Consider the following 13,576-nt stretch of genomic DNA (forward strand, 5'->3'; position numbering starts at 1 on the left):
AAAAATAATTATTTTTTAAATACATAAATTTAATTGAACGATGGTATATAGTATATACAGAACCTGAAGGGCCAGTGTGGTCAAAGCCATCAGAAATGGTCTCAAGTGAAATTGTTGGAGGCACTTGATGCAAGTTCTTGCAGTAATAAACGGTTGAAACAAAGGTGACTTTGATTCCTTGGTGTTCCAAGAGTTTGGAGAATTGAATCATGGGGTTGATATGACCTTGAGCTGGTAAAGATAGAATTAGACAATGCACCTTTCTGCTATTATTATTGTTCTCCATTTCTATGATAATGAATTAAACACTACTTGTGTTTGTTATATGTATATGTGTGTGTGTGGACATTTGTTAGTTATAAAGGACAAAGGCAAATAATAGGGACAAATTATGGGCGGCAAATTGAGGATATGTACATGTATATAATACAATAAAACATGTATTCATCATCTTCCACTGAAAAAGTAAATTTTAATTGATTGAGAATGTAAAACAGAACTATACTAATTTATTATTTATGTTATCATCCGATTTAAGATATTCTATTTCATTAATACAGATAGAGTCTAAACTCATAGCCGTATCTTAATTCACTACAATAATTTTAAATAAGTCCCGACGGCTAAAATTTTTGTTACATTATTATAGTAGGGTAAACAGTATTAACCTTAAATTCTTTGTTAACAAAAAAATATAAGTTATTCCATTTAAACATTTATAAGCTAAGATTAATATTTTCATTTTCTTTGCCTTTTTTTTTTTCTTCCAATGATTCACATAGTTTGGAAAATCACAAGCTTAAATTTTCCAAAATTGTAAGTAATGAAGAAAAGAATATAAAAGATATTGTGGGGAGATATAATATATTTTTTTAGAAACAAATACGTATAAAAAGGGACAAAATTTTTCACATTAAAACCGAATTCGAACTCCAACATTTATTTGAACTAATTAATGAGTTAACTACTAAATCAACCCAAATTGATTTTTGTGCACACTACAAAACTGTGATGTATTGAAATCCTTACCAGATATATCAAACAAAAAACATAATGAGCTTAGAATCTTGTCATATCCTAACGAAACTTAAATGTCCCAACAAATTAAATTCTACACTTTAGCATATTCCACGTATCCTAAATACTTTTATATCTTCAACGTAAAGTAAGTCCAAAAATTTCTACACTTAAAAAAAAATCCAGTCAAAGAATATTAGAACATTTTGAATATTCAATTTCAGTTCATTTATCTAATATAATATAATATAACATTATTTTAGGATAATTTACTCAAATAAAATTTTTGGAGACCTTTTTTTTTAATCAAAATACGACTTTATAAAATTGAAGACGCAATTGTAACTTTTACTACTCTATCAAAATCGTTACTGTCAACAACGAATTAGGAATATATATAAACCGCTATTGATAGCCGCGTATAAACAGAAACTGCTATAGACAATAGTTTCTAAAGGAGGAATATAATACAGAAATCGCTATAGGTAATAGCAGTTTCTAAAAAAAAACAGTAACGATTTCTGTGAGATTTATACAAAACTTTTTATTAAATATCTATCACTTATCTAAAACCTTTATTTATATGTTATTTTTTTATATAATATGATATATTTTTTTTAGTAGAGTTTGAAAAATTGTATAATATATTGACTGGTGAAGGCAACCTTTATATCATTATATTATATGTTGTCTCTTACTTTACTTTTTATATGAGACAAAATCAGTAGCACTCGTGCAATTGCATTAATGAGGTTAAATCAAATATATTATATGGTTAGAATATTGAACCATTACGTTGATAATGAATTTTGTGTTCCATGTTTTTTGTAATATTTTTTAAAAGCGAAATATATTTTATTTCATTAAAAATAGAACTTGGAATTCAAAATATAAAAAAAAATTTCAAATTTCACAATATAAGAGTACAAGGAATAGTACTTTTTGGGATGGAAAAAAAAACCTAAGAATAAAATAGAAACTGACATTAGGAAGTAAAAATTGTAAGTAAAATAAGAATCTTCTTATTTTTAGGAATGTAAGCTATGTTGTTAAAAGCAAATTCATTGGACGTTTTGTGAAAAAAATTGTGGGTAGTATTTTTTGTCAAAAATGTCTATAATTTTTTTTAATCTTTAGTTGAGTTATTCAATTACAAACGCAGAACTTAACAAAACAAAATAAGTACAAAATAACATCTAAACATATAAGAGATTTTTTAAAATCATATTCCGGTCCACACTAAACCAAATCAAAGCCATTCTCCCTAACCAAACAAAATAAAGCCAAAACTCCAATTCATAAGCAAGAAATACAAATAAAACACCATATAAGATTATTAGCAATCGCCTCAAAAGATGAAGTTTTACACACTCAACTTTTTATATATACAATAAAATGTTTAAACAATTCACATATGGATCGCAAAGAGAGTTTCCTATCTCTAGTGCATTGCAACTTTCACATATTTATGTAAACTGCGATTGTCTTCAGCGGTTTATAACCATGCAATGTCTCGCATAAACCGCTACTGTCTAGAGTGGTTTATGACCAAATACACTCCTTCAGAAACTGCTGGTGCCTATAGCGATTTCTGCTTGCATGCTAAACAACGTAAACTATGGTTGCTATCCTTAATCCGCTGCTGTTAGTATATAGAGTAATAAAAATTGTAATTGCGTCTTGGATTTCACAAAGTTGTATTCTATAATTTTTAAATCCAAATATTTTATTTGAGTGAATTGTCCATTATTTTATCAAGTATTTAATACAAAAATTAAAAGGATGTCATTTATCTAGTCTAATGTGGGAGAAATATGTCATGTCACTCACCACATGAAGAGTAATTAGACCAAAAAAGAGTGAAGAATTAATATGATATAATATTTTAATTTCAAGCACGTTTATAGTAAAATTAGGATATGAGAGATTTTTTTTAATATAAGCGGTCAGAGACTATTTTAAAACTTAATTTAAAATTTATCGCTCTAATAATATTTGGTTTCACTCAATTTTAAATTTTTATACAAAGTGGCAAAAATCGTGGTTTTAGAGTAAAAGCAACTCCAATAAAATATTTTTGATAGTAAATAAATTAATTTATTTAATACGCAAATCTTAAAATAAATACTTTGATAATATATATTTCAGCAAAATTAACTAATATGCAAAGAAGATAAACGTAAAAAGTACCTTTAGTAAATTTTGAAGTGAGTTAAGAAAAAGGTTGAATCAAGTAATTAACCACTTTTTAAGTTAAAGAATAATTTGTGCTGAAAATAGGTTTTAGGAGATTATTATTGTTTTTGTCTCGTCTCGCGGTAGGAGACAAAACGAAACTGGAACTTGCAGATTTTAGGAAAGAAAAAAATAACACCACGGTATATTCTAGTTCAATCACAACATGTAATATGACCTACGTTCAGTCTCTACCACAATAATGATAGAATTTTCACTATAATCAAAACGGATTACGATTTCCAATTCTAAGAGACTCAATTTTGTAATACCCTAAACTAACTCAAACCTAGTTCAACACCTAGGTGTTAACCCAACCTAGTTAAGGGAAACTAAATGTGCCCAATTAAGTACACTTTGGAATACAACTCTCAAACACGATAAAATATATGCTTTTTGTGTGAACACTCTCTTTAACTTTTGTTTCTTTCAATAAACTCTCAAGTCTAGATATAAGAAATGAAGAACATACTCAAAACATACCGACTAAAATCTATTTTTTCTTAATATGATCTGCACGAAAAGGTTGCTTCCGTCCTTGATAAACTCTGCAAATATAGGACTTGTTCTTCTTCATAAATAGTATGGTACCAAATCTCCATGACACAAGCTAGCCGTTGCATGATCTATATGAACAAAATTTTCCTTCTTTGTTTCATCATACACGAAGGAAGTGCAACAGCTTCCCTTGATTTGATTCTGATTTTGGGACTTTGAATGTTTGATGATGGTGCAAAATCCTTCCAATTATAACTTGATTCTTTCTTAATGAAATCTTTATTAATATGCATTATACTTACTTCCTTGATAAAATATGATTGATTCCTACATTGCTCATCATAATAGTTAGTTATAACAGGGAATAGTTAATTATGTTTCTAATCATAAAATAGCAAATCAATTCTTGATTCAACATGTTCAACTCAAAATTTGAAACATGCATGGTATTATTGAATATTTAATTTGAGTATAATATAGGCATAGCCATCCACAATATATACTTTATTTTTCAGTGTAAAGCAAGATGCGAAGCACCCTAAGAAGAAAAGGGTAAATAAAGACGATAGAGCTTGTTGGAGCGTAACAACAATATTGATTTCTTGCAAATATCGTTCACACGTTGACCAACATTGATTATATCAAATACCATTTTCATATAAACAATACAACTAGTTAACGACCAGCATAATATTATCTCTCAAAATCTAAGAAAACGATCGCGAGAGCTATTATTATTTCTCAAAAAACTTCTCTTTCATAAATTTAAAATTTGGATGGTCTTCTCACATGAATATTTTATTTTTATTTACATATGACTCGCATGATTTGATTCCTACTTTTTTACCAATGATTCCTACTCATTGGCATGATTTGATTCCTACTTTCCTTCAATATTTGAGAAACATTATATCTTGTATAAATATAAGAATATGATGAATAATGGAGAATGCAGATCATAATATCCCAAATCTTTTATAATTTTGAGTTTAATGTTTGATTATTTAAAAATAGATAATTTAATTTATACAGTAGATGTATATATATATATTTTTTTTAAATTTAGTCACAGTGGTAATATTATAAAAATTTGCCATAAGTAACATATAGTTTATATATATACTAAGTCCAATAGTAATTTTTTATGAAATCAGTATTTTTGAAATATTTGGAAGACAAATAGAACGAAAAAACATTAAGATAACATTATAACATTAATATTTAGTTATTTACCTAACCCTTGAGACAAAAATAACACTTTACCTGTTAAAACAATTCATCATATTATACTTTTTCATTTAATATTAATCAAGGGTTACACTTTATCCAATAATCGAACTCTATCTACAATTGCTACTTCGTTGGTTAAACTTTTCCGAAGAGCCCTTATCACCTACTTTCCTCTTTGTGAATAATGGTCAAAGTCAAACACTAGTAGAGTTGCATTCAAGGGAGAAATTGCAATGAAGTAAGAAACATGATCATCAACACATGTGAGTATACATAATTTAACAGTTAGAAATGAGATAATGTACATCTCAATTGGTGTTTTACTTTACTTATTCTACATTATAAATTAGACTGAATTTTTACTTACCTTTTTATTTCATATTTTTGTCTTTTAAATAAATATTAAAAGTCAGGTGTAGAAATATCATTACCCTTTTATTTTGTTTACATTTTCATTTGTGAATAAAACACATTAAGTGTAAAAGGAATTTTAAAAGAAAAGTTAATAAAAATCGTTTTTGCATTTATTATGATAACTTTAATTTAGGAGTGAAATTACAACTTCTAAGATATTATTAGGGTGACAAACTATACATGGGGAAAACATCATATATAGGTAAATTACATTTTACCCGTTCTTCTTTTTTCTATTATATATTTTGTTGTGCTAATTTTGTGTAATAATTTGTGCTTTTGCAATTTCTTAGTTCAAAGATGCACCCCTCCACCGCCACCAAAAGAAATATTATTGCTTCCACCACCAGCCATCATTGATTATGTGGAGCTGAAATATATTTGGTCACCCTTTGTTTATAGCTCTCTTATTAAATGGATTCTTTGGTGTTGAGTCCTTTGAATTTGTCAGCAAGTCCGTCCTTCATATTCTTTAGGAAGGTATGTTGTTCAATTCTTTATTATAATAATAAAGTGCATACTCTGATATCTATGGTTACTGTAGCTATATAATTTTAGCTAAAATTAAAATAATATTTTTATTATTTAATAGTATTTTTTAATTTAAAAAATAAAAATAAAATTGTTACTAAAATTACGAATTTTTTGGATCAGAAAGAAAACTTCATTGGATAAGCTGGGAGGTTATTTGAAGGGAGAAAAAGTGTGGCGACATTGGCTTTAAGAATCTCAAGGCTTTCAATTTAGAATGCTTGCTAAACAGAGCTGGAGAATTCTTATGAAGCCAAATTCTCTAATTGGAAGAATCTACAAGGGCAGGAATACAATGAAGTCTGATAGAAGGTAGAAAAGTCATAGAAGCAGGAATACAATGGAGAGTGGGAAGGGAGTCAAGGGACTCTCAGATCAGAATTTATGATGACTCGTGGGTTCAAAATTTTAAACCCGTGTCTAATTATCAATAACAAGACCCTAACTCAGGTATTATGTGGGTAAATCAAATATTCAACAACCACCACCAAGGGAGGGAGGAACTTATCAGAAATACGTTCAGACTAGACATTGCCACAACTATACTAAAGACTGCGATACACGAAAATGAAGATCAAACAGAGGAACGCAATGGGCTCTATTCTGTTGCTTCTAGGTATAGAATTGCCTTCAAGATGATCCACCCGCCGGTAGAACAACTTTCAGAGCAGTGCAGAGAGGAAAAGCTTTGGGATTCGGTGTGGGAACTCCAATGCCCACCCAAAGTGAAGGTTTTTCTCTGGAAGGCTTGTCATGAAGGTCTCTCAGTGCGATGCCGACTTCACACCCGTATCGCGGCAATAGTGAATGAATGCCCTAGATGTGGAATAATGGGAGATAATTGACTGTCCACAAGCAACCCAAGTTTGGGAAAAATCAGAATTAGGAGCTTCTGGAAGATATGCCATGCAATAAATTTGAAGATTTTTGGGAACAAAGACTCACCGCCGGCGGTAGTCTTGGAGGCTGCCATGAATCTTTCCGCTGAGTTTCAACGAGGAAGAAGAGGATAGCTTTCTAGACACAGAGGTGGCTTATTCTTTTTAGTTTGTGGGTATCCCAACTTAAGTGATCCTTGTCCAAATGGACCCCCTTGTAATTTCATTTCTCTTTTAATGAAATTTCGCTATCTTAGAGAAAAAAAAAAATCTTATATCTCTTCTATCACAGGACGATGACCAAATGCTAACTTATAAGATGACAAGATACAAACAATAACAACTGCCATTTAAGTCATAATACCAAGTTTTCAGATCCAATGGAAAACAATAACCGTTCAAATTATATTAATCAAGGGAACTCGAGATTCTATCAAATTTGTTTCTAAAATATACCAATTCGGTGTTACATATGCTGAACATGATTTATGATAGGCAGCAACAGCATATTAATATCAATCAATTATAAAAGCCAAAAATAAACTAATCATACATTTGGATACATGTGGGTAGAAAATAGAAAAAGGGGGGAGGGAGAGGGGACGGGAGGGGAGGGGAGGGGACTTAGAGGAACTTCTTCCTCTCAAAGAATGTCTTCAAGTGCCATAGTTGAAAACTAGCCACAGACAAGCAAACCACAATTGAAAGGAAACTGAAGGTAAACATCTTGCTGCTAGTCTCTTTGTTAAGTTCTTGCATTTGTTCCTCCCTATTTCAGGCACGTGGTAGAAAAGGTCATCAAAATTTAGTTAAAAATCCTTCCTCTAGAATAATGACAATAATAATGTGCATGAACATGTTAAACCTAACTTAAAAAACTATAGACACCAAAACTTAAATGCTACATAGTTAGTCCCAAGCCCTAATAAAAGAGGAGGGGTGTTAGGCACTCGATAGCCAAAATAAAAGCCTTGTCGAAATTTGATGACGTGGACCAAACACGTTATTGCAATGACATCATCTAATCTATGTAGCCGGTTTCACCTAGCGAGATAAGGCTTTGCTGTTATTGTTATTGTTGTTGTATTTTTTAAAAAAAATTACGGGCATGTGCTTATCATCACTCTTATAACCACTACAAGGTAAAATATAAGGAAAAGACATTCATAAGGTAGGAAACAAGAAGAATGTTGGTGGAACAACAATAACAACGACAACAAAGCCTTGTCCTACTAGGTGGGGTCGACTACATGGATCAAACGACGTCATTAGGGTCTATCATGTATCATGTCTACAGAGAGACCGTTTACATGTAGATCTCGTTTAACCACCTCATGGATGGTCTTTCTAGGTCTTCCTCTGTCTCTCACCCCTTATCCATCTTTCATCTCATTCACTCTCCTGATTGGGTGCTCTGTCAGTTTTCTTCTCACATGTCCAAACTACCTGAGACGAAATTCTACCATTTTTTTCACAATAGGTGCTAGTCCAACTCTCTCTCTCCAATAGCATATGACCATTCATCTATCTCAACATCTTAATCTCTGCCACACTTAACTTATGTTCGTGCTCTCCTTTGGCCGCCCAACACTCTGTACCATAAAACATTACCGGTTTGATAGCAGTGCAATAGAATTTATCTTTAAGTTTTAAAGACATTTTTTTGTCACATAGAAATCAGACGTATTCTGCCATTTTGACCAACCTACTTGGATCCTATGATTTACATCATATTCAATCTCTCCATTATCTTGTATGATGCACCCAAAATACTTAAAACTTTTAACTTTTCGTAGGATGTTTTCTTCAATCTTCACCTCTGTATTAGAGTTTTTCCTTCGGCAACCGAACTTACATTTCATATATTCCGTCTTGCTACGGCTTATTTAGGTCTTCCACAGCTTCTTTCCATAAATCCAACTTCTTATTTAAGTCTTCCCTTGACTCTCTCATAAGGACAATATCATCGGCAAAAAACATACATCATGGCACATGCTCTTAGATATGCTCTGTGAGTAGTTTCAAGACTAATGTGAAAATGTATGGATTTAAGGATAATCCCTGGTGTAATCTTATACCAATAGAAAATTCTTCTGTCACACCATCTTGAGTCTTTACACTAGTTGTAGTCCCATCATACATGTCTTTAATTGCACGAATATATGCAATCCTTACTCTCTTCCTTTCCAAAAACCTTCCAAAAGACCTCCTTTGGCACCCTATCGTACGCTTTTTCCAAATCAATAAACATCATATGTAGATTCTTTTTATTACCACGATACCTTTTCATCATCCTTCTTAACAGGTATGTAGCTTCAGTGGTGGATCTATCTAGCATAAAACCAAATTGGTTCTCTGTTATTTGTGTCTCTTATCTTAACCTCCATTCTATCACCCTTTCCCATAACTTCATGGTATGAGTCATGAGCTTGATATCTCTATAGTTTCTACAACTTTGTATATCCCCCTTATTCTTGTAGATAGATACCAAAGTACTCTTTTTCTACTCATCTAGCATCTTCTTTGACCTTTAAATTTCATTAAAAAGTTTGGTTAACCAACTAATGTCTTTCTCTTCAAGGCCCTTCCAAACTTCAATCGGAATATTATCGAGTCCTACTGCCCTGTCATTTTTCATCCGCTTTACAGCCTCTTTTATCTTGAAGTCTCAAATCTTTCGATAGTAGTTGAAATTTTAATATTCTTTCCTTGTGCATAACCGACAAAGACTCGAAAGAGTCTTCTATCATTCATTAAATAACTCGTAGAAGTAGCTCTTTCACCTTTCATTGATCTTCTCATCTTGAGTCAAAACTTTTCCGTCTTTATCCTTTATGCACTAAACCTGATCCAAGTCTCTTGTTCTTCTTGTACAGCTCTTTGCGATTCTATATATATCTTTCTCTTCTTCCTTCATGCCTAAGGACTAGTAGAGACTTTCATATGCTCTTATTCTTGCTTCACTTATAGCCACTTTTGTCTCTTTAAAGCATTCATTTTTTGCTTTTATCTTTTTTTGTGCACTCGTATTCCACCATCAGGACTCCTTGTCTTTTAGTCCTATCCTTTTAAATTCACCAAAACTTTTTTTTTGTTGTTCTTCTAATAACTTCTGACATCTCCCTCCAAATTTCTTCCGCGCTTCCATTTCCATCCCACTTTGCCTCTTCTCCTACCCGTCTTAGGAAGCTTCTTTGTTCCTCACCTTCATCCGTCACCACCTCGTCCTTGGGTTTTTCGTATGATGTATTTTCCTCAATTTTCGCTCAACGCAAAAATCCATCACGAGCATCTTATGTTGTGTTATTAAATTCTCTCCAAGAATAATTTTACAATTAATGCAAAATTTCCAATCAACTCTACTCAACAAGAAGAAGTCGATTTGAGAGCTTGTCATGCCACTCCTATAGGTTATAAAATGTTCGCCTCTCTTTTTAAAACATGTATTTGCGATGAGAAGGTCAAAAGTTGAGGAAAAGTCCAAAATAGTTTTACCATCGGTATTGACCACCCCGAAACCATGACTTCCGTGAATACTTCCATACCCAGCCACTTCTCTTCCAACATAGCCATTTTAATCTCCTCCTAAGAAAATCTTATCTCTCGAAAATTTCTGATCTATTCTGAAGCCATCACATGATTATAAAAGTGCATGGAGAAAAAACAGAATTATTTCCATCATACCATGGTCTATGGGAGCAAAGAAAATCAATAGTTAACCATTTAGTTCAGTGTGCATGTGCAAAAGTTCGGAGCAATATGCACGTTACAAAAATAGAGATCCCTCTAGAAGATTCCAATATCTTCTGACCCATTTAGTAACAAACATGTTTAAATCTTTTCCATAAAAAGAGGAAGAATGAGTTAAGTGAACTTAGCAAAACTTTCTTCCATCAAAAGGTTACATAAACAACCATTATGCACAAAACGAAAGACTTATGGCAGAATTGATGATGTTTACCTTTCACGTAGATAAAACATCTCATCGTGGATAGATTGGACAGTATCATACAGCTTCTTCAACTCAAATTCCATTACCTGGAAGATTAGAAAGAAACATCACATCACATTGCATACAAATTGAAAAGCTTCTAATCATAAATTCTTAAAAGATGAACAAAATTAGAACAGTATTTCAACTCAGTTCACTAGTTATTTTTGTCTTATTCACGCAATCTAGGAGGTACCAATATGGAACTTTAGGAGTGAAAAACTAAGATGAATAATGATATTACAAATGTTCGAACTTGTGGAATCTGCCACCATACTCAAACTACTAGGAGAAAAAACAAATCCAGAAACCAAAAATGGATAAGCTAGAGTAAAATAGGGTTCACCACTATAATGACATAAAATATGGGATATTAAGTACGTTCTCTCTCATGTAGGTTTAGCCTGTTCCTTGTTGGCAGTTTGGATTGGCTCTTTTTGATGGAAAGACAAGGCCATTGTTTTAATTTAAAAAAAACAACAAAAACAGAACCAACCACTTTTAAAAGCTTTTAAGTGTGTTTGAATGCAACTTAAAAAAAAATGCATACAGCAACTAATAGTAATAATAAAAACAACTTCACGCCTTCACCATCCTTTTATAGTAATACCCATTACCCTGCTTCTAAACAAAAGCAAGAGCTAAAGTGATTTTCAATAATTACAAGTACTTCACAAAAATTATATCCAAATGCAAAATAACTTTTTTTTTCCCTGAAAATTAAAGTTGTACTAAAAAATTTATAAGAAAAAAGAGTTAAGTCCCTTTTTTAGAAGCTTATCAAAACAAAAGTACTTCTAAAAATGTATACTCAAATCCAAAGCTCTATTAAAAAGTTTAGAAGAAAAAAGACTTCCTTATTTTGAATACCATATCCGAACACCCCATAGGTTTTCAGAAGCTCCATTGACTGACTACTTTACAAATAATAGTCTGAAACTGTCTTTGTCTAATATTGTTACAAAAAATGGCTAAACAAAGGCAATAAGATAAAAAAGAAAATAACAGAAACCATGAACATTTATTGTTCCCACATTAATTACAAGAAATAGCCAATAAAGCCAACACAAATCTCCTTTTAGTGGTGTATAACACAGAAAGGGAGGACATAATCTCTGGATTGGCTAATAACCCAGCAGTTTCAAGAACCGGTTAGAAGGTACACCCAATGAGTTGATGGCACTATATGAAGTTATACCAGAAAGGAATATCATCAAGGATGTATTTTCAAAAGGACTAGCAAACAGATTCATTAGGCAGACTCGGCTACCTGATTCCAATTTCAAACAAAGACAAAGTCATTTGGATCTATCGATAACCAGCATGTCCATTGTTCGATAAATCCATTTAGAGCAAGGTCATTTAAATGGTCTCTCCTGAAGTTTAGGTCAACTCTAATGGTGATCAAAGTAATAGCGAATCAACAAATTTTTATGTTGGATATAGATTGAGTTATAACAATGCTAAAACAATAACAAATTACCGATCACAAAAGGCTAGTCAGTTCACATACGAATGAATACTTCTTTGACTTACTTCAACTTGTCCTTTCTTTGCAACCTTGGACCATTCCTTGGCAGCAACTCCAGTTCTCCATTCAAAATCAATGGTCACAGTTGGGCTTTCCTTGCTATCAGGTATCCAAAAACAAGTCGTATAGTCACCGGATTCAGACGCACTAAACGCAAAATTACCGGATTCCACGTGATCCCCATAGTGATAACTGTTCCCACTAGGCGAGCTCACCTTACATTCACACATTAAGAAAGCAAGTCAATCCCCAAAACAAGAGATAATATCCCATCACCCCCCAACAATTCAGACATTGTAAATTCAGAAACCTTAACTTGAAATAGATCATAAACAATTAAGGCACTTAGCGCATAGCTGTCACTTTTAAGATTCAAAGAGGACTTTAAAGAATAAATTTTTTTCCACTTGTTAATACTTAGTCAAATAAAGAAGATAAAAAGCACAAATTTGGGGTATATACAAAAAACTAGGGTTTGTGGATTTAATCATGAACTTACTTTGACTACGAGCTTGTAGGTATCAGGAATTGGATAACCTTCACTGGGATTAACGACGCTGTACTTGCCTACGGTCATAGCGTTGCTCTTAATCTCCTCGGCAATGCACTTAGTCTGACCTGATCGAAGCTCGAACCTCATCGAATTGGTGATGCCACACATCAATGCGAGTGTGATGAATGCAAGGAGGGGAGTGGAATCGGACATTGCGGCAATGTGGTGTTCCCAATTTGTCTGAACTTGGGGATCCGAAAGACGAATTAGGGTTTTGTATGGGAACGGAGAAAGGGAGAACCAAAACGACAGCGGAGAGAGAAACTGAAATTCAGACGAACGGAGCTTTGGTTTGGTTCATAATTTCTGGCCTACTGCTACTACAGACAGTATTACCAGCTAAGAGGGGATTCTTCTCCTGCAGTTGAGTTTATTTTATTAATTTATTATTTATTTATTCTCTTTTCCGTGCTTGATCTTGATCTCAGTTAGTTATAATTTAATTTAATGTTGAATACAGTTCAACAACATAAAATCGTTTAGAATTGTTTACCACAAATCTTATAGTAAATATTTGAATGGTAGTTCAAAATTCAACTTCTATTTTGCTATTAGGGATACGTTAAAATAAGTTATTAAAATTAATTATTAATATAAAATATATATTAAAAATAAATTAAATTATATATATTTAATGTATAAATATATAGTAGTTGATTTTATCAGTACAAATATCATTTTTATTAAAATTAGACTTA

The 13,576-nt window shown here is 32.1% G+C and overlaps 2 protein-coding genes across 2 annotated transcripts in view; both read right to left on the bottom strand.

Annotated features, from left to right (window-relative positions):
• LOC107621866 (UDP-glycosyltransferase 74G1) overlaps positions 1-470 on the bottom strand; it is a gene marked incomplete in the record, with an annotated part of 2,349 nt that extends 1,879 nt beyond the window's left edge. Inside the window, 1 exon segment of the mRNA XM_016323849.2 lies at positions 64-470. Coding sequence (XP_016179335.1) covers positions 64-286 — 223 coding nt within the window.
• Positions 7,178-13,256, bottom strand: LOC107623466 (transmembrane emp24 domain-containing protein p24delta7). Its single transcript, XM_016325734.2, has 4 exons — positions 12,825-13,256; positions 12,331-12,540; positions 10,765-10,841; positions 7,178-7,572 (listed from the first exon to the last, which is right to left on the bottom strand). The coding sequence occupies exons 1-4, from the start codon at positions 13,029-13,031 to the stop codon at positions 7,428-7,430; spliced, it is 639 nt and encodes a 212-aa protein (XP_016181220.1). The 5' UTR covers positions 13,032-13,256; the 3' UTR covers positions 7,178-7,427.

Source organism: Arachis ipaensis, chromosome B10 (genome assembly GCF_000816755.2).
Source record: "Arachis ipaensis cultivar K30076 chromosome B10, Araip1.1, whole genome shotgun sequence".
In the NCBI taxonomy this organism is placed as follows: Eukaryota; Viridiplantae; Streptophyta; class Magnoliopsida; order Fabales; family Fabaceae; genus Arachis; species Arachis ipaensis.